The following is a 21,223-nucleotide window of genomic DNA, read 5'->3' on the forward strand; positions in this document are numbered from 1 at the left end:
GAAAGGTAATGCTATGAAGATATTGAATGTGTCTTAAATATGATATATGGATTTATGCGTTGTTGTGAATAGCATTCATGTCTATATAATGTACGTGAACTATATTGTGCTTATTATATCAAATGTTTATTAAGTTTCTCTAAAAAGACATGATGTGTGGTTTCTAACTAAATATCCTCTTTAAATCATGTTATTGTATGGTTATCATTCTTAGTGCATTCTTATACTAATAGCATTCTTGTTCATGTTTTTACACAAAGTGTAGGTGATGATGGCTAAAGGATCTTTTCTAGAATGAAGAAATTGGATAACTGTTGCCAAGTTCAAGTGTGTTCTTAATGATTCAAGGACCTTCATGTCAATAGTTTGAATTAAGTTCATGTAATAGTATAAAATATTCCTTTATAATATTACGGGTCGTCTCCCTAATTCTATTCTATTGGAGTTGTGTGATGGCAAGATGAGACTTATTGTCTTAATTATGTACTTATGGTTTTCTTAAATGAAGTGATGTTTTAGCCTTGTGTTATGCTATGAAATTTTTTTAAATTTTTTGCTAAGTTTATGACAATGCAATGACAGATGTCTAAGGGCTTGTATAAACCTCCGAAAGGTCAAGTACTCCGTATTACTTCTAGGGGGTAGTCTCCGATCGTGACAGATAGTTATATAATACCCTTATAAATTGTTGTTCAAAGTGTTATATCATATTTTTTATTGCTTAATTATGGTCCAAAGTACTAAAAATTGGACCAGTTTGACATTTTTCATTCCTAAATTGCTCAATTTATGTATTAATCCATCACTGAAGTGATATATATATGGCAACATATGAACATTCTGTTAGGAAAATTGCAACAAACATATCATATGTGTCAACATATGTATATCCTAAAATGTGTTTTTTTGAGGTTAATTCAATGAAATTGTCACCTAATTCAATATGTAAAACTATATACAGTCTTGCAGCATGTCTTAGTACAAAATTATGGTATAATAGAATTTCCTTCATCAATTCTATCATTTATTTTTACAAAGACTATCATACCACTAGTTCATCATACAATGATCAAGTAATTAAATTCATATGATAATTGTATAATACCTTTGTAAATCGTTGTTTCAAATGTAATAACATATTTTTATTACTTAATTATGGTTAAATATGCTAAAATTTGATCCAATTTGACAATTTTATTACTTAATTATGGTTAAATATGCTAAAATTTGATCCAATTTGACAATTTTCATTCCTAAATTGCTCAATTTATCAATTAACCCATCCTTGAAGCGTCATTTATTGTAACATATGCACGTACTGTTGGAAAAATTGCAACAGACATATCATATGTGGGTTTTTTTTGGCTTAAACTTTTTTAGATCAGATAATATTTCAAAAGGAATAATAATCTAACAAATAAGTGATAAAACCAAAAAAAGTCCTAATTTAATACAAGTAAGTATTTTAAAACTCTAATTAAATTTTACATGAGAAGATATCAACGATAAAACTTGAAATGATGAGGACAACGACACCTTGTTATAGAATTACCACAGATATTGAAGAAAATTGCAACAATTTGAACTGTGAAGGAATAATGAAACAAAGAGAAAGAAAGAAAGAAAAGAAAATGAAAATTAGTAAAAATAATTAAATTTGAATATGAAACAAAATGACCTATTATGGAGGAGAGGAGAGTGAGGAGAGAGAGAAAAATAAAGGAACAATTGTTTTAAATCTTTTTATCCTTTTTTTTTATTTTGACAATTCAAAGTATGATATATGTTGCCATATATATATATATATATATATATATATATATATATATATATATATATATATATATATATATATATATATATTCTTTATGTTGGGGTCCATTCAAATAATTTGTTGTATTTTTTATAACAAAGATTATATATGTTACCACAGACACTATGAATCTACCTTTACATCATAACTGACATTTGTTCCGACAAAATAATAATAATAATAATAATAATAATAATTAATGTTGTTGTTGTTGTTGTTGTTGTTGTTATCATTATTATTATTATTATTATTATTATTATTATTATTATTGTTATTGTTGTTGTTGTTGTTGTTGTTGTTGTTGTTGTTGTTGTTGTTGTTGTTTTTGTTGTTGGTGTTGTGTTGGTGTTGTTGTTATTATCAACAAAAATGAACAATTGGTGACAATCTAGTGTTGTCACATATCTTGTTATCTCATATCTTCTTTCTGTGACATATGTTGTCATATATATTCTTTCTGTTGGGTTATATGTAGATAATTTTGTGATGTTTTTTTATAGCAGATGTTATATATGTTACCATAGACACTACATTTCTTCCTTTCCATCATAATTGACATTTTTTCCATCAAAATAAAAATAATAAGAATAATCATTAATATTAATATTATTAGCCAAAAAATAATAATTGGTAACAATATAATGTTGCCACGTATTTCCTTTTTTGTGACATATGTTACTGCATATCTTCTGTTTATGACATATGTTGCAATATATATCTTTTCCATTGGGGTACATGCAGATAATTCTGTTGTATTTTTTACAATAGAGGTTATATACGTTACCACATATATCACATTTCTTTCTTTCCATCATAATTGAAATTTGTTCCAACAAAAAAAAAAACTAAGAATTAATAATCATTAATATTAATATTACCAGCAAATATAACACTTCACCAATTGTTTTGTTTTTATACGTTTTATCAACAAAAAGGTAATTCATAATGGTATACATAACCATCAATATTTTTATCGAACTTTATTTTTTAAGATCTAGGCCTCTATGGATCTTCATTATTACTAACATAGCCACTCCTTAAAATCTTATAATTCCATAAGAGTGAAGTATATCTTATGCGAAAGGTTTCAAAACTAATTCAATTAGATGGTATTTGTAGTGCATTACTCAAAAATTCAGCGTATGTAGCAGCAAAAAGTCCACAATATCTGCATAGTATATCATCAATTAGAAAATATAATAATATCACATTTCAATAGTGGTAAGACAAAAAAAAAATAATGTGATTTTTACAAACTATTGCATGCTTGTTGGGCAATGCTAGTAACATCTCTGACTTCGCATGAGTGATATTTGTTCTTTCCTTGGTAAGATTTAAAAACTGAGCAGTTGGTTCGGTCTTTTTGATAAAAAAAATTCTAGATACTTTTGCTACAATGTATTTTGAATCTCGAAGCACAATATTCTGTTAGTCCTTGATGAGGTGTCAAGGCAGTCTACAATTTATACTAAACCCTTTGATGGTTCCAACGAATTTGTTCTCTTTCTCTTTTGTTTTCTTTTCCACTTTCTCCTTCTGATTCTGTTGTTTCTTCTACTTCTCCTTCTACTTCTCTATCTCCTCCTCCTTCTCTTTGCCGTTTGGGTTTGAGTGTGACAGAAATAATAGTCATCAATTTTTTTTCTTTTATTAATTATACATAGTGATCTAAAATAGATTTTTTCATCTTCCTACACGTCAAAGGTTGTGAGATCTTCTTGGATGTGTGCACATTAACATTATAAGTCAATTCCTCAAATATATCAGCGAGTTTTTTAACAAGACTAATGAAATAATCATGTTGCTGCTCACATTCTTCACATAGACAAAAAGAGCATTTGATGTTAGAAGAGGAAGCAACACCAATAAAAGATTGAGTTGTTGTTATGGATGAAGTTTCTTGTATCATCATCTACAAGGTAAATAAAAAAAAAGTTGAGAGTTTACAATTGATTATAAAATTATAATGGGTAGAAATTTATATTTATGTTAACATAGATGAATATTATGTTGCCACATATGTACATACAGTTGCTACAAATTTTTTTTTTTTGCCACATATAAAACTGATGTTGCCACAGATCACCATTTTGTTACCCTAACGCATAGGTGAGATGTTCCAACATATATGACAATTCTGTTGGCATATGTACAAACGTATCACTAAAATTTGGCAACAATCGATACACCTTTCAATAAATGAAATATATGTTGGACAACTGAACAAGACTATTTCTAAAATCATATCGATAAAATGGCTACAAAAAGAATAACAAAACCAATAAAAATGACTTTTCACTGAATGTTAACAAAACAAATATATTTCTTCATAATTAGTTTTTTTTTTTGAATTTGTTGATTTTCTTTAAAAAATAATAAATAATAGGTACTATTGCATTATCTTTCAATTTTCACATCTATGGAACAATTTATTATTCATCAAAAACTTACAATTTTAAGTCAAGCACAATTTCACTACAAAAAGAGGAGAGTCACGATCGAAGATGAGAAGGAAGATAACGGAGATAGTTGGCGAGGATGATAATGGAGATAGTCAAATTTTCGGATTTCTAAGAAAGAAGAACAACAAACTAGAGAAGAAGGAAAGAATTTTTTATTTTTAAAAAATGATTTGTATTGGATTATAAAAATATGTTATTTTTATATTTTATAAAAAAAAATAGAAACTTTTGAAAATATTAATTTGATCTAATTACATTTTCTTTTAATTTTGTGTAAGCTTGGAGTTTGACAAACCCCCGAGTTTTGGCAGGGAAGATGATGGGTAAAGAAGACAGCATGGAGAATCTATCTCTCGAGGATGATGAAAAGTTCACCTCCATTTCCAAATCCTACTCTAACTATCGCAGTGCCATGACTTGTCTTTCTGATTCTCACCATCCTCTTTCACCGTCGATCGTCGACGATAGCAACGACCCCTTATTAGTATCTTCTATTCAATCATCCGCCATTGATGATCATGATGTTGAACAATTTCAAAACCCTACAATAATCTCCCCTCCTTTAAACTTGGAGTATTTGAATATCACTGTTTCCGATCCACACAAGGAAATACAAGCATCCCCCTCAATTGTTCCTGGCACTAATGCTTATGTCACCTATTTAATTACCACACAAACCAATTTACCTGATTATGGAGGAACCGATTTCACTGTTCGTAGACGCTTTAAAGACATTGTTACTTTATCAGAGAGATTGAGTGAAGGTTACAGAGGTTATTTTATTCCTCCAAGGCCAGATAAAAGTATCGTCGAGAGTCAAGTCATGCAGAAACAGGAGTTTGTTGAGCAAAGAAGATTGGCATTGGAAAAGTACTTGCACAAGCTTGCAGCACATCCACTCATTAAGAAGAGTGATGAATTGAGGGTTTTTTTGCAAGTAGATGGGAAACTTCCCTTGCCAACTACCATTGATGTCGCATCTAGGGTATTGGATGGAGCAGTTAAGTTGCCAAAACAATTGTTTGGAGAATCCGGAAATCTCATTGTCCCCCAGGATGTTGTGCACCCTGCTAAAGGTGGTAGGGATTTGCTCAGGCTGTTAAAAGAATTGAAGCAATCTGTGGCCAATGATTTGGGTGCCTCCAACTCATCTATTGACGAGGAGGATAAGGATTTCCTCAAAAATAAAGAAAGGTTGCACAATCTTGAGCTGCAACTTAGTAATGCGTCAAAGCAGGTTTTTTTCGCCCTATTCATCAATTTTATTGTTTCTTCAATCTCTTTTTGTGCTTTTGTAGAAGGAATATACCATAGTTTATCTTGAATTCTCAACAAGCTATATAGATAGGTCATAATGGAAGAAGAAGATTATAGTTGATATCTCCTGGTTGAGTATACGTTTAAAACTTGGTTATCCTTATTATTTCTTTTATACACATATAACACTATATTACCATTTGTATTTAATTCAGTGCGGAAATGAGCTTAAATGAAAAAGTGGATATTCTTATAGTCAACCCCAACTTGTTTGGGATTGTGACGTAGTTGTTGTTTTTATCTATTACTATTCAATTCTCTGATTGTTGTTCTATTTGCTATCAGTTAATTTTTATTGTTCTATTTCAAATTAGGCTGAATCACTTGTTAAAGCTCAGCAAGATATGGGGGATTCAATTGGAGAACTTGGGCTTACATTTATTAAGTTGATGAAGTTTGAGAATGAACGAGCTACTGTGAATACTCAGAGAGAACGGGCTGCTGATATGAAAAATGTGGCTACTGCAGCTGTTAAAGCCAGCAGATTGTATCGGGAGTTAAATTCACTGACAGTGAAGCATTTGGTAACCATTTTATCCTTTAGAGTAGACCTTGTTTACTAAGAGTGAACCTTGTTTTCAACAATTGTTGAATTACGTGATTAGAATACTGTCAGTGACAAGATTCAGGCGGTTGTCATCTGCACTGTGCTTGTGCAATGGTTTTTTCAGTCTTCTAACGCTATTTAGATTGTTGATCAACTTTATTGAAGACACATTTTGGTGCACTCTGGCATTCTTAAATAAACCTTAGCTTCTAATACTGTGATAAATATGTATTTCAGGATATTCTACATGAACACCTGAGTCTAATGTTGGGTATACACCATGCATTTTCAGACCGATCAAGTGCTTTATTGACAGTGCAGACTCTCATTTCAGAATTGTCTTCCTTAAATTCAAGAGCAGAGAAACTCGAAACAGCAACCTCTAAAATATTTGGGGGTGATAAATCTCGAATTCGAAAGTTGGAAGAGTTAAAAGATTCCATTAGGGTCACTGAAGATGCCAAAAGCTGTGCCATCAGAGAATATGAGCGCATTAAGGTATTTGATATCAAACCGCTGTGTTTGTAATTGGTTCCTTTTATCCTTGAAGGATTGCATAATATATACTCTACCCTTCCTCGAGTACTTTGTGGGACTACACTGGTAATGTTGTTGTATACTTGTAGTATTGCCATTATGTGATCTACTTTATTCTGCATTCACTTCTGTTGGTTATTTGAAAAGTGTCTTATTGTCCTCAATGAACTTCTAATTTACTACTTTTTTGTGTTCCTGAAATGATATTTACTTGGATTCCCTAAATTTTGTGGATCTATTAATATCCGAGCTCAATCATAGAGATAACAGGACCCCTATTACTTGAAGCCTGAAGCAGGTATTCTCTCATTGGTTATTGGGATATCATCACTAGCACACCTCGTGCTGGCAAATGGTCCTGTCAAATCACACCCAAGGGTGTGGTCCCGTGGTCAATGAATGGGTTAAGAACCATGAGGTATCAAGTTTAAATCCTAGTAGAGACTAATAACACTAGGTGATTTCTTTCCATCTGTCGTAGTCTTGGTGGATAGAGTTGCCTGTACCCGCTGCAGGTGGTAGGTATCTAGTGGAATCAGTCAAGGTGTGTGAAAGCTGCGCCCGAACACCATGATTATAATAAAAGGGTCCTGCTGAATCAAATAAGTGCGAGTTCAAAGCGGGTTAGACAAAATGGATAAAACATCAATAATATCCTTGGCTTCTTCAATATTATCATTATTGGGAGAATTCAAGCCTTAAATTCTATAGAAACATCACTTGTATGTGGTAACTTGCGAGGCACAAAAAATTGCCATATGTTTAACAATCCAATATATTGGCATTAAGTCCACTCACTAATTGTCCTATTTGAGTTGCTGTATCTGATAACTTCCTTCATCTTTTGTTTTTTCATGACAGATAACCTCATTCATTTACCTTTCAAATTTAGCACTTCTCTTTTCACAATTCTATCATTTTTTCCCATCTAATTCATATTTAATATAGCAAATCTCGTTAACTCCTCGTCTTTAAAGTGTGATATAATCATAGTTTCGGGATGCTATTTTTGGTTTTTCTCTTTTCTCAAAGCTCAACTTGTGAGAAACATTAGTGGGAAAGAAGCAAATGCTCCCCTACGAGGAACACTTTTTTATTCATAACTGTTTTGTAGATCATAACATGTACGATGTGTAGGTAGATCATATTTGTTTATTTTGGCATCAACACCTTAAAGATTTGCTAAAGGATTGTGCATATACTCTTGGTTCGGTTCAACTAATGCTAGGGGATTGTGCCATAGAATCTTATTTTGGTTCAAACTTTCTCAGTCAGTTTGCTCTTAATGGACCAACTTGTCATTGAATCTAGCAAATTAAAAGAAAAATCAGAGGAAGGTCTGGGAAGATCTAGAACTTTCTATCTTTTGGTAATTCAAAGTTGGGAAGTTCCCAAGAAATGAACTCAGAAAATCGGTTCTTCTAGTTTCCTCCTTTTCATGCAGCTGCCTTCTTCACGCTTGAAGTGGGATTCACATGGATATCCATATTTTACTGCTGTGATTTGAATATGATTCATATTTGGTCTGATTTAAATGAATCAATGACCCCAACCTATTATAAATTTGGGTGGGTTGGACCGGATATGTGAATTTTTATCAATTTTCCAGCACTAATCACTAAGTGCACCTGTATCTTGTTGGAAGTGAGTAGAAATCCTTTTGTCTCTTATTAATGTACGTCTCCTATTGATATTTTAATGCTTCGTCTTGAAAATCTTTATGATGATTGTAGTTAGCTACAACAACTTACCCACTGTAATTCCATGAGATGTGTGATGGCTCATATTTGTTGTTAGCTAATTTTGGTAAATTGCCAATTGAGCTAGTTAACTTAGCCAAGTTTCAAATATTATCAGACTGGAGCATGTTGCTTCCTGGTGTTGGTCTTTTTCTTAATTCTTTTATGAACCTTTATAGTGACGAGGAAATATTTTTAACCTTGAATACCTTATCTTTATTCTAAACACTACTTTCATAGTTGAACCCATTGAGAGTAATACAATGTTTCCCTGTTTTCTATTTGTTGTCTATTTATGTATATGATGCAATTAAACTAGGAGCTGAAACCCTAAACAATGAACAAGAAATAAAGATAGATAGATCTGGATTTTCCTTATTTGGATATGTAGGAAGTCCTATTATTTAGAACTTAAAAATGGATTTAAATTTAACCTTATATAAATCATTCCCTTGTTTGAACTACATAATATTACTATATATAATCCAGATCTATCTATTAATAAAAAATAATATAATAACTGAAGAAAGGGAACCAACAAGTAATTATCAAGTCAATTTAAAGAATAATACTGGTACGGAAACTAGAAAGCATTTGAGTATGTACTATCCTTCTATCCTATCCTCGACCTCTAATACTCCTATTTAGGGTTCATATCCTCGGTAAGCTGAATATGCTATATGTCCTGTTCAATCGCATCTCCCAATATTTTTTCGGCCTACCTCTACCTCTCCTTAGACCCACCATAACCAACCTCTCACCTTCTCATTGGTGCACCTGTACATCTCCAATCACATATCTAAATCATTGCAACCTAGCATTCCTCATCATGTCCACCACAACGGCCACTCCTACCTTGTCCCAGATTGTCGTTCCTAATCCTATCTCTTTTCTTATGCCACACATCCTTCTCAACGTCCTCATTTCTTGGTACTTTCATCTTCTATACGGACAAGTTTTTGATTGGCCAACATTCCACTTAACCACTTTATAACACCTACCTCTAAGTTTTGGTGGCACATTCCTATCACATAAGACACCAGATGCGAGCCTTTATCATATGCACTGCTCCAATACAATGTGTAACATCATTGTCAATCTCCTTATTTCTTTCAAGTATTGACCTAAAATACTTGAAATTTCTCCCTTTGGGATGACTTGAGTATCAATCTTCACTCCCACATCTACCTCGTGAGTTATGTCAATGAACTTGCACTGCAAGTTCCATGTCTTAGTCATTCTCAACCTGCATCCTTTAAACTCTAGGGTCTGTCTCAAAACCTCCACCTTATTGTTAACTCGGCTGCGAATCTCGTCAATTAATCATTAACATAGATTTTCACGTTTTCTTTTCAATAAATGTTGGGTACACTACTGTTGTGTTCAATTCCATCTCATTTTTGAATATCCCTTGCACTTATCCATCAATCAACTACTGTGGATCATCTTAAACTATATGCTTCTATTCAGGCCCAAATAATCCCAGTTCTACCTTGCTTATGAATAAGTTTCCTTAAAGGAAATTCAGGAGTTCTCTATAATTAAAGGGCCTCTAATCTAACATTTATTCCTATAGTGTATACAAAATTACAAGTATCTGAACAGCCCAAGGGCCAAGAAGACTCTTGGCCTACACTGAATTTGATGGACGTTTGATGACAATAATAACTATGTATCAACTGGGTTGTTTAAACTAAATGGGACTCCAGTTTCAATAAAATAAACTAAATGGGACTCATTCAAAATATTTCTAAGATGATTTGGAATCACAATCATAAAGTAAGGGAGCAAGCATCTAGGATAAAAAGTCATAGCAAGTGAGAAAGATGTTGGTGTTATTGACAACAGATTAGTATTCTCTCAGGCACTCTTCCCCAAAACCTTCTCTCTCCTGCTTCTTAAGGGAACATATCACCTTTTCGGTGGCTTTTCAGCCGGAATTATTCTCTTTTGTTCTTTACAATTCTAACCACCACCTTCTGTGGTAGTTTTCTTGCTTTCTCAGCACCCTCTTTTCTTGTTCCAACTTTCTGCAGTTTCTCTACACATGGAGGATGATAGGACTTATTAGCATGCCAGTTTTAAGTCTTACGACATATTAAGTCCAGCTCTTAATCGGGAACTTCAAATGGAATGAGTGCAGCAGAAATTTAATGAGAAAAGTAACTAAGGCTTAAAATTGTGAAATGGTTAGTTCAGGTATTTGTTGCAGCTTCAAGGGAGCAAAGAATGTCACTCTAGAGGTGGAAAACAAGGGACTTTCAGAACTCAAATGCAATGAACAGGGTAGATACACCAGTTTTATTGCAATTCAGCCGGGGGGGGGGCAGATCACTGATTAACTCCTTAAATCATATTAAATACTAGATGGACTGCAATAGCGCAGGCATCTCAAATCTTGGAAAATCAAATCTGTCAACACTTTTTATGTCAGTGTTTGGAGGACTATTATAAATCGTGGATGATTTTCAACAGTTATATCAAATTCAAAGTTGGGAATGAGCAAAATATTGGGGTCAATGTTTGGAGGACTAATACAGATCGTTGGATAATTTTCAACATTAAAATCAAATTCAAAGTTGCCAATGGGCAAAGTATTTCTTTTTGGGAAGATAATTGGTTAGGTAATGACTCACTCAGGCACCTATACCCTGATCTTTACATCCTGAATCAACAGCAAAGGGCCAATATCAATGAGGTATGGAACAATCAAGGATGGGACCTCAGTTTTAGAAGACTTTTGGATGACTGAAATGGATGGATTTGATGACACCCTTAATTTCTTCTATTGAAGCTCAATAGAGCAAGATAGATTATGGTTGCTGAGAGACAAGATCAGGAGTTTTCACAGTCGGGACAATATATTACTTGAGGAATCATAACAACAGTCTTCAAGTAAACTGACCCTGGAGACAGCTAGGGAAGACAAACATACCATACAAACTGGCATGCTTTGTTTGTTTGGTAGTAAAGGAGGCTCGTTTGACTCAAGATAGACTGCAAAGGAAGGGTATACACCTTTGCTCTATCTGCCAGTTATGTGGGAAGTGTGTTGAAACAAATTGTCACCTGTTTTTCATCATAGGTTGACTACTCAACTGTGAGACATTTCTTGTTATCACTGGCTTGAGCTGGGCAATGCTGCACACTAGATTTACTATCTAGGTGGAGCAGAAAAGAAGGAACTAATGCTTAGAAAAATATTGGAGCATGATCCCAGGTTGATATGTTGAACTAATTGGAGGGAAAGGAATTTAAGATGTTTTGGAAACAAAAGTAACCCTTTTCAGAAGATAAAGCTTAATTTTATTCATCTTTTGCATTTTTGGTGTAACGAGAAGTACGTAGATGATATAGGCACTAATATTACTATAGATTCTCTTTCGTTGCTAGTTAAATATTTTGTGCAGTTTCAAAAAAATTATTTTTGCAGTTCTATATATCATCCTTGTATCTAGGATTCACTTTCGCCTTTTGATTTTAATACAACTTGTTACTATCTCAAAAATAATAATTAAATTATTACAAAGTTTAGTCCCTGTCTAATACCATTGTGTTTGGTGGAAGATTAGAGAGGGAGAAATGTAAAAGGCGTTGAAACATTTTATCTCATGCAATAATTTCTACCCAACTCTCCCCATGTCATCTCCATTTAGAGGGGATTATAATAGTTTGCACTCCTAATAAAATTCATCGTTACATGAAACCATGATAGCATTAAGAATGTAGATATTTGGGATAAGGTTGGAGTGACCTCGATAGAGGAGGTATGGAAATGAGGTTGAAATGGTTAAGACATGTGAGAGGAGATATACAGGTGCTCAATGTAGAGGTGTGAGAGGTTGACTATGGATACTTTCAAGAGAGGTATAGGTAGGCTAAAGAAGTATTGGAAGAGGTGATTAGATAGGACATGACACAACTTCAACTAATTGAGAGCATAACCTAAGATAGGAGGTTATAAAGGACGTGAAAAGGGTAGAAGGTCAGTTAGGTAGTTAAGCATTGTCTCACGTATCTTTTCTTACCATTAATCATATTATTAGTCGTAGTATTACTCTTTAGTTCTCTTGTCCTTTGAGTTTGGTTGCTATTTATTGTATTTTGTACTTCATTTCTCATATTCTCTTATTGTGCTTGTTTACGATGATTTGTCAGGTTGTTTAGAGTACTTTATTGCTTATTCATTTTCTGTATTGCTTTGACCATTGTTTTTTTAGCTAGGTCTATTGAAAACCTCTCTACCTCCAAGTTGTGGTAAGGTCTGCGTGTACTCTATCCTCCCTAGGCCCCACTTGGTGGGATTACATTAGCTATATATATATATATATATATATACACACACAAATTTTTACAAGCCTAAATTTGAAATAAAATATATAGAATTGAAAACTATAAACTAACTAAAAATATATCAACAAAGTAATTATATGTAAATGATATTTTTTTATATTGGTTCAATTTGGGTTCGGTTTGACTTTTTTTTTTCTTCTAATACCAAACCAAACCAAGAGTTGTCTATTTTTTTTTCAACCACCAAACCACATGTCGGCTTTTTTTCCGGTTTGATTTGGTTCGTCGGTTCGATTTGACTTTACACTGCTAACACTGGGTTTGTTATTATTATTCAGTCTCTAATACAAAACGCAAAGCGTAACACCTCTCCCCTCCCCCCAACATACTCGGTGAAATCGCAAAGTGTACATAAATAATACCCTTACCTCCACTACTTGATCCCTTAAGGTCCCCATTTAGTAAACTACCTACTCCATTCTTATCCATTGAGCCTCCTGAGCACCACAACTTAAACCTATCCACATCTCGTGTCTTGGTACCTACCTATCTGGTCTCTTGTACATGAGCTATATTAATTTTCCTCTTCTCTAGGATCTTCACTAGCTCTACGGATTTCCTGGTCAATGACCTAGTCTTCCAATATCCTTGAAAATCACTTAGTCCACTGACCACTCTTGCCCCTCACCCCTGGCTCCGATCGAAGACATGACCTTAATCTACCATCATTCACCTGAGCCACTTGAACAAATATTGGTCGAATGAAACACGACAAAGAAGAGGCCCAATAATACAATATGTCAAATGAAAATATAAGAAAAGCCAACTTGAATCTGTTTTTCCGCAACAAATATTGAAGAAAAAAAGCAATACACTCAAGTAGTAGAACTAGTATACTAGGCATATAACTGAGCGAAAAATCGGCAACCACAAGTTCAGTAATTCAAGAATTCCTACTAGAAGATCATGACTAGAAACAAATCAGGCCGCAAACAGAGGAAACTAGAATAGGCGAATCGACACAGAGATCTCGGAAGACAAGGGGGGAAAGGTAGCAGAATTGAAACAGTTAGAAACAAAACATAAACACAATACAATTTCCCAAGCCCAAAAAAATCTTGTTAGAGATGTGAAAAGGGAAGAGCCAGAACCTAGAAGTGTAGACTACTATTTGGAAAATAGAATATGGGAAGATGCTACCTGGGCCATCTTCTGCCGAACTACACACCATTTGAGTCACTGAAGCTGAAATTGCACAGCGCCACAGTTGTGTTTTTGTTGCCACTGAAATGTTTGACGCTAACACCTGTAAAGAGGTTTCACAAAACCAAACTAAGAAAGTCCTAGAGTTGTCAACTCTTATAGGCCTGTAAGAGAAACGAGAGGGTGAAGGAAGGGAATGAGAGCATCGAGAGGACTCTGCCAGCGAGATAGGAGGATGGACTTCATGACTCGACTTCCTGAGTCATGATGACACCTACTGTAATCTACCAGTATGTAAGCCAGTCCGTACCTAGAACGACATGTAAAGAGTACAAGGGTAGAACTATCTATAAAACAACACTAGATATCATTAAAGATAGAGATGGAAGCAAACAAAAAACTATGTACAATAGAAACCCTCTCGGAACTTGGAAGTCACGAGTACACAACTGTCTCATATGAAAATTTACAAGTCACAAAAGTGGACCACGACAAGCCGTCTCAAAGGCAAAAGACTAGCTAACATATATACATGAGGAGAAAGGTTGATCCAGGACGTCAAGTACTCACCCTCGTCTCCGATATCTCCAATCTACAAAAGATGGCATGTACTAGGACCTTTATCACGAAAAGATGCAGTGTAGCATGAGTACCATAATAAAGGTATTCAACAGGTATCACAGGACAACATGACATGAAAGGTAAAAACAATGAATCAAGACAAAAACATGTCAAGCTCATAAGAAAGAAAGCACACAAGTTCAATTTCAAAAGAAAGAAAGCACACGAGCATATCGTAAGTAAATCTATACAACTAAATCAAACCTAACTGTGCCTTATAATCACAAAAGTACTTTTGTGCGCAAGTTTAAATAAAACCCGAGTAGTCCTCCATAAGCCCGATAGGTTCACTGAATAACTATGACTACAAGAGTCAGTGCCTCAAATCCAAGCCTCGAACCCCATGTGATGCACTCTAACTAGAGGTGACAACCTCAAACCGTAAAGAATCAACCTCAAATGAGGAATAACGACCTCAAACCATCAACATCAGCCTCAAACTAGAGAAAATGACCTCAAATTGTAAAGCATCAGCCTCAAACTAAACAATAATAGTGTCCAGTTAACTTCCAGCCCAACTAGCAAGAGTTACAAGGGTGTGTAGACTCTGAAAAGGATTCAAATATCATGAATAAATCATCTTGGAACGACTTCCACTCATAAGCATCCACAGGAAGCTCCAAGTCCAGAATAACCCAGTGTCAAGTCTCCACGAAAACACAACCCTTCGGCAACGCATTGGAGCCCAAGAGATAGGGAGAGATGACAGAAGATCTACAAAGTTTTACAACAGCCTAAACTAAGGCTCATACTATCAGACTAAAGTCTTTTATTCCAGTCTACAAAGATCTAGTCCGGCTAAACGTCGGAGACGATAACAAGGTTTGCGAGTCTAAGGCAAAACTGGTCTATCCTAAATTAAGTCCAAACATGCTCCCAATAACAAGTAACAACACAAGTACTTCAACAACATGCAACAACACCCATAAAACTCAAGCACTACCTTCAAAACAGTGGCGAAACCCTAAGACATGGTTTTTAAGAGAAATACAAGAATTACTAGGTACCCGCCCCCAATTCACACTAATCCTCATGAATTTATGCAACCCAACTCAATCTAAATAGAAAAGAAGTCGTAGCTTACCTGTTTGCCAACCGCACACGCTCCAAATCACAGTCTGAGCTTTTCCTTTTTTAACGACCTTTGAATGCCGCCACACTATCAAGAATAGAATCACAACGTTAGTATGGTCGTTTAGGCTTCAAAATCACATAAAACGAAAAGAAAACAATTTTGGAGTCAAACAAGAATTGTGGACCTGCGTTGAAATTTCCAAAATAGGACGCAATCGAGGCCCAAAATAGCCAACACACAATTAAGCATGCAATTCCAACAATATCTGCGCCTAAGGCTTCCCAAAGACACATAAATTCACCTCAAACAGAGGTTTTTCAACAACTTCCGATCACAAACCCAAGTAGTTACACTCCTAACAATCACTCAAGACTTCGAATCAGTGAAATCAAAGCTCGAAAGGAAGAAATTGCCAAATCAATATTCAACCAAAAGTTAAATTCGTGACCAATTCTTAATTAAAAGAGTGGTCGATGAACACTTAAGCAGCCATTATGTCGCTTAAGCGACAGGCCTCAAAGAGGCGGACCTCACTTAAGCGAACCATGTCTGCAAAAGTGACGCCGCAAAAGTGAACTCAAGGTCGCTTTAGCAACAACCGCCTAACTAGCTGGCCTCACTTAAGAGGAGCTCTGGTCTCAAAAGCCATGTTCGCTTAAGCGAACCTATGGGCACAAGAGTACCTGCACCAGAATTTTTTAGCGAAGTCCCTCAGGCACCAGTCGGAGGCTCCACCTGGGGTTCAGGATTTGGTTCGGAACCCTGTGCACACAAACAAAATATGCAAACCAATCAAAAACGACATTTCAAACTTAACGAAGCAGTTAAAACTTTCATATAAGGTTGTCTTGACAGAATAGGGGTCCCAGACCCAACTCCATTTTAGGCCAAAATCCACAAGGGGAGCTCGAAATTACCCTGAAACCCCCAAAATCCAAAAGAAGAGTCATTCTAGACGAAACTCAATATCTCCCGAGCTAATAGCGGTGACAAAATTCTCATCCGAGCTCGTTTACTTAGAATGATGACTAAAATCAAACGTAGGCCTTAACTTGAAAGTTAAAATGCCTAATCGCAAAAACTAGCACCAAACTCCTTGGGAGTTGTGCCGACCATGCGACTAGCCTAAAGTTGCCCTTCTGGAGTTGATGGAATCGTTAGAATTGATTAAAATTGAAAGTCATGCTACTAACAACATACATAAACACAGAAATGACCAAGGAGTCATTACAACAGAGAAAGGGGGGAGGGGGTGTCGAGATGAAAACCCTATTTTATATATATATATATATATATATATATAGAGAGAGAGAGAGAGAGAGAGAGAGAGAGAGAGAGAAATAGAGAGGACGGTTCGATCTGACAGCGATATCGGAGAAGCGATTCTTCAAAATCACAGGAAGCATTAGAACTATGAGAAGATGGAGAGACTATACATTTCATAGTAGTAGTATAATCATCAAATCAAATTTCTTAAGCTACCTTGAGTTTGTCTTGGCATTCAGCCAGTGAAAGATCGAACTAACATCTGTTGTACATGAACTAGACGGTAAAGTAGAAGTGGAATTAGTTTAATTCCTTTTTCTTAATCGTCCTGAACTAACTTAAAGAGTGTTATATATTGAGTTATTTTCATTTAAGCGTAGCTTGACTATGTTAGCTGGACCCCTAGGCTTATCTTTGCATTCATGCAATTGCAGGCGCTAGCTATAATTTTAATTTTCAGTTTTCCATGTGAATATGCTTATATGGTTTCTTACTTTCTTTTTATCATCTTGTTGATGTGGATTTATTTAAGATTTTTTTTGGATCCTTTGCCTCTTGATATTTTTGTGAAATTAGTAATCTTAATATTTCTAACCTTTAAGTAATTTCAATTAGTGTGTTCTTATTTATTGTTTTATATTGAAAGCCCTTGTTGAAATTATTTTTCTGATTGCAGGAAAATAATCAAAGTGAGATAGATCGAATAAATAGAGAAAGGCATGTTGACTTTGTGAACATGTTGAAAGGATTTGTAACTAATCAGGTACTTCCTTGTTCATATGACTGGTTTCTCTTTTGGATGCATTGTTACATTGAGGTTCCGTTTCTTGTTTCTTGGTGATGGCATTGTAAGAGAGCTTAACCTTATGTCCACCCCTCTTAAGGGTTTTTAAATTGAAGTAGACAAAATGGGTGAAAGGAACAAGTGAGGGAAATCTATTGAAGGATTTGCTGATAGCAAAATAGTGATAGCTGCATGATTTAGGCTGGGCATAGGACTGAGCCGCTAGGCTTGACCTATATATAGCTTGACTCAGTCAAAGCTCGGGCTAGGCTAATCCAGTTTAGCATAACAGTTGGCTCTCTTTGGTTATGTAATGATTACTTAAAAACTAAATTCATCCATTAATCTTAATTTAGTAAAATGTCAGCTCAATAATAATTAATTATTATAGTTATTTAAACTTTTGTACTTTAATTAATCCGATGTGATTAATTTTTTATATATATTTTTATTTGAGATACTTACAGGTATGGAATATGATTAATAGTTTTAAAAATTCAAATCTAAGAAACTTAATATTTTACATAGCATGCCACCTACTACCTCCTTGTCCAGTCAATGCAAAGCTACAATCATGGAGAAACACATTGAGACTAAGGATTTTAGGATGAAACGAGAACCTCACCTGATGAGTCACGTGTATATGCAAACCAAGAACTTTGCAGGATGATCAAATTGGCTTCTTTTCAAGCCATTGCATTAAATAAGCCTCATTGTTGTAGCAGTCGACTCTGAATGGCTACGTTCTTTGCTACGTTACAATCTCAGATATACGTAATATTTACTCCTATGATGATTGATGTCCTTAAAGTGGGTGAGGGTGGGCTTTAAAGTCATACGGGTGAAGTTGTCTCAAGGCTGTCAAGAGACCTATGGTCTCTCTGGAGTTTTGGAAATGCATCATCTGTTATTACTTAAATGATAAAAGAAATGTAAACTGGTTAGCTTTAGTCCTAGCATGATTGACTGGGGATCACTTTAGATAATGTCCTGATTAGCTTTAGTCCTAGCAAGATTGACGGGGGATCACTTTAGATAATGTCCTTGCTTTAATTGAGATTTTCATTCCTTTTCTTTCTTTAGCTAATATCTAGTATTTCTTCTGATGAGTTACCAACACTAGGAACTGAAAACTATATTTTTATTCCTTTAACTAAAATCTGATACTCTTTCTATTGCCTGTCGTGAATTTTAAAACATGTGATGGTATACATAGTGGATTTCACTATGCTTTTGAAAATATTGAAAGAGTAAATCCTCACAAATGTAACAGGTGGCTTATACAGAGAGAATTGGACAAGTGTGGTCGAAAGTTGCAGAGGAGACCAGTCGTTATTCAAGAGAGAGTTGACAAAATGGATGCTGTAAAATCAGATAATTACTTTTTCTTCTTTCGTTTTTGTGTTAATTGATTGTATAGTGGGAAATTATTACACCTAAATTTTGTAAATTTCCCACTCCCATCAGATATTTTCACACTTAAAAAATTATTTTCTTGTTTCTGAAAACAACGTTCCTTACATTCAAAGATTTGCATCAAGTGCGAGAAAATAACAAGTTAGGGGGTGTCAATGGTGCGCTTCGATCGGTTATCTTTTTAAAATTATACCATCCTATTTTTCGGTTATTTATAATATATATCCAAACTTTTATTTTTAAAATCACCGCAATCATATTGGTTTCTCTTCATTACAGTTCGGTTAATTTTTTATTTTATTTTTTACTTTTAAAATATCACCTTAAAACATACTACTATTAAAATATTTCTTTCGTAAATATGTTTTTGAAGAAATGCTTAAATTCTTCATCAAGAAGACAAAAATGTAAAACCTTATTGTCATATTATTTGATCTTAAACATTTAATAGGAGTAATTGCAGACTTTGTTGTATTGTTTGATAGAGTATCTATTACGGTATCTTTTAATTTTAAACTTAATTGAGTAAATGTTAATTAAAGAGCAAAAACTCAAAATTGTTAGTCACTAAAGCCCTAAAACTTATGTTTTATTGATATTAAAAAATTATTACTAAGAGCATGTTCAACTCAATTCACTATTTCTTTTTTCAAATATAGAAATCACTATTTTTCTAGACAATAAATTCCAACCCAATTCTTTATTTTACTCTCTAAAAAGGAGTTCTCTCTCCTCAATATTATATTATATTTCTATTTCATTCTTATTTTTTTATTTTATAATATAAAGTCTTTATTTCTTTTTTCCCAAATAATCACTTTATATAATTTTTAGTGTGATATAAAATTATATTTTATTCTATATTTTTAAATAACATTAATTGCAAGAAAACATTATATGATACATAAATTAGGGGAAAAATTCAAATAAAAATGATATACAATTACATAAACACTCAATTTCAAAATCATAATGTTGCGCCCATAAATGTTCCACTAATGTATTACGGAGTTCAAAATACTATGAGTATTTTTGTCCTTAATTTTTTTTATGTCTTGCTAAAAGTTGTTCAAACCAGAGATTTTCATCTACCACCATGTCTATAGTTGGAGCCTCTACGGCATCTTAAAATAGTGCATTGAGATTACTTTCATTATCAATTATCGTTATATTATGTAGCACTTTCTTTCTCAAAAAATGTGACAATCCTGCAATAATTGTGAAACGTGATTGCAAAACTCCGAATGCACATTCAATATCTTTTCGGCATGATTTTTATTTCATCACGAAATATTTCTTCTTTTTGGAATGAGAATCACGAATATTTAAAAAATTGTAGACCATTTAGGACAAGACTTTACTTTGCAATCATCGGAATCCGAGGCTGCTAGTCCCATATAACATATAGTATCATCTCCTAACTTATCATCTTTTTCACTCAATTCAAATGAGAATTTTTTCAGGTCATCACACTTTACATGAACAACCTACTGGGGTAAAGAAATCAAAATTAAAGAGATCAAAAGATGAAGGTCTTTCGTCAACTATAAAATTTTTCAAAACAAAAAATATTGACTTGAAAAGATGTTATGAGAGTCTGCTACATCCAAACAAACGACGCTGAAAGTCTTGATAGATACATCAAAGCCAAGAAATTTAGAGATGAAACTAAAATTTTTAAAAAAAATTAGAAACTATTAGTGATCCAAGTGTTCGTTATTAGAAGCAATGAGAACAACAACGAATACTTGAAAAACAAATCGACAATCACAACCATAGTTACAACCACAATCGCAACAATTCATGCAATCATATCCTAATTTTTTTTGAATAGTGCTATATTTGGAAACGACCTACCAAATTACAAAATCATTGTTGTGATTAATTAATTATTATGTTATGTATCGTATTTTATCTTGTATTAAATTATTATGTTATGTATTACATTGTAGTGTTATCTTGTATTTAAATTAATATGTTATGTATTGTATTGTTATCTTGTATTTAAATTATCATATCATGTATTGTGATTTAAAATTAAATGTTTCATCTTGCCATTTTAATTTTGTGTATTCTTTATAATGAAAACTAATAATGAAATAAAATTTGATTATTGATGAAAATTAGAAAAAAATTAAAACACTCTTAAT

The 21,223-nt window shown here is 33.8% G+C and overlaps 1 protein-coding gene across 1 annotated transcript; it reads left to right on the forward strand.

The window, feature by feature from the left end:
* Window positions 1-4,219: 4,219 nt before the first annotated feature.
* LOC101265271 (sorting nexin 2B) lies at window positions 4,220-19,168 on the forward strand. Its single transcript, XM_004246910.5, has 5 exons — window positions 4,220-5,512; window positions 5,907-6,116; window positions 6,377-6,637; window positions 17,550-17,636; window positions 18,931-19,168. The coding sequence occupies exons 1-5, from the start codon at window positions 4,592-4,594 to the stop codon at window positions 19,006-19,008; spliced, it is 1,557 nt and encodes a 518-aa protein (XP_004246958.1). The 5' UTR covers window positions 4,220-4,591; the 3' UTR covers window positions 19,009-19,168.
* Window positions 19,169-21,223: the final 2,055 nt, after the last annotated feature.

The sequence above is a fragment of the Solanum lycopersicum genome, chromosome 9 (genome assembly GCF_036512215.1).
Source record: "Solanum lycopersicum chromosome 9, SLM_r2.1".
Lineage (NCBI taxonomy): Eukaryota > Viridiplantae > Streptophyta > Magnoliopsida > Solanales > Solanaceae > Solanum > Solanum lycopersicum.

Bases quoted from the DNA above. Each gene is read 5' to 3' on its own strand.
- LOC101265271 (XM_004246910.5), top strand. From the start codon at position 4,592: ATGATGGGTAAAGAAGACAGCATGGAGAATCTATCTCTCGAGGATGAT. The intron at 6,117-6,376 runs GTAACCATTTTA...TATGTATTTCAG, and splicing joins CACTGACAGTGAAGCATTTG to GATATTCTACATGAACACCT. The intron at 17,637-18,930 runs GTACTTCCTTGT...CAAATGTAACAG, and splicing joins AAGGATTTGTAACTAATCAG to GTGGCTTATACAGAGAGAAT.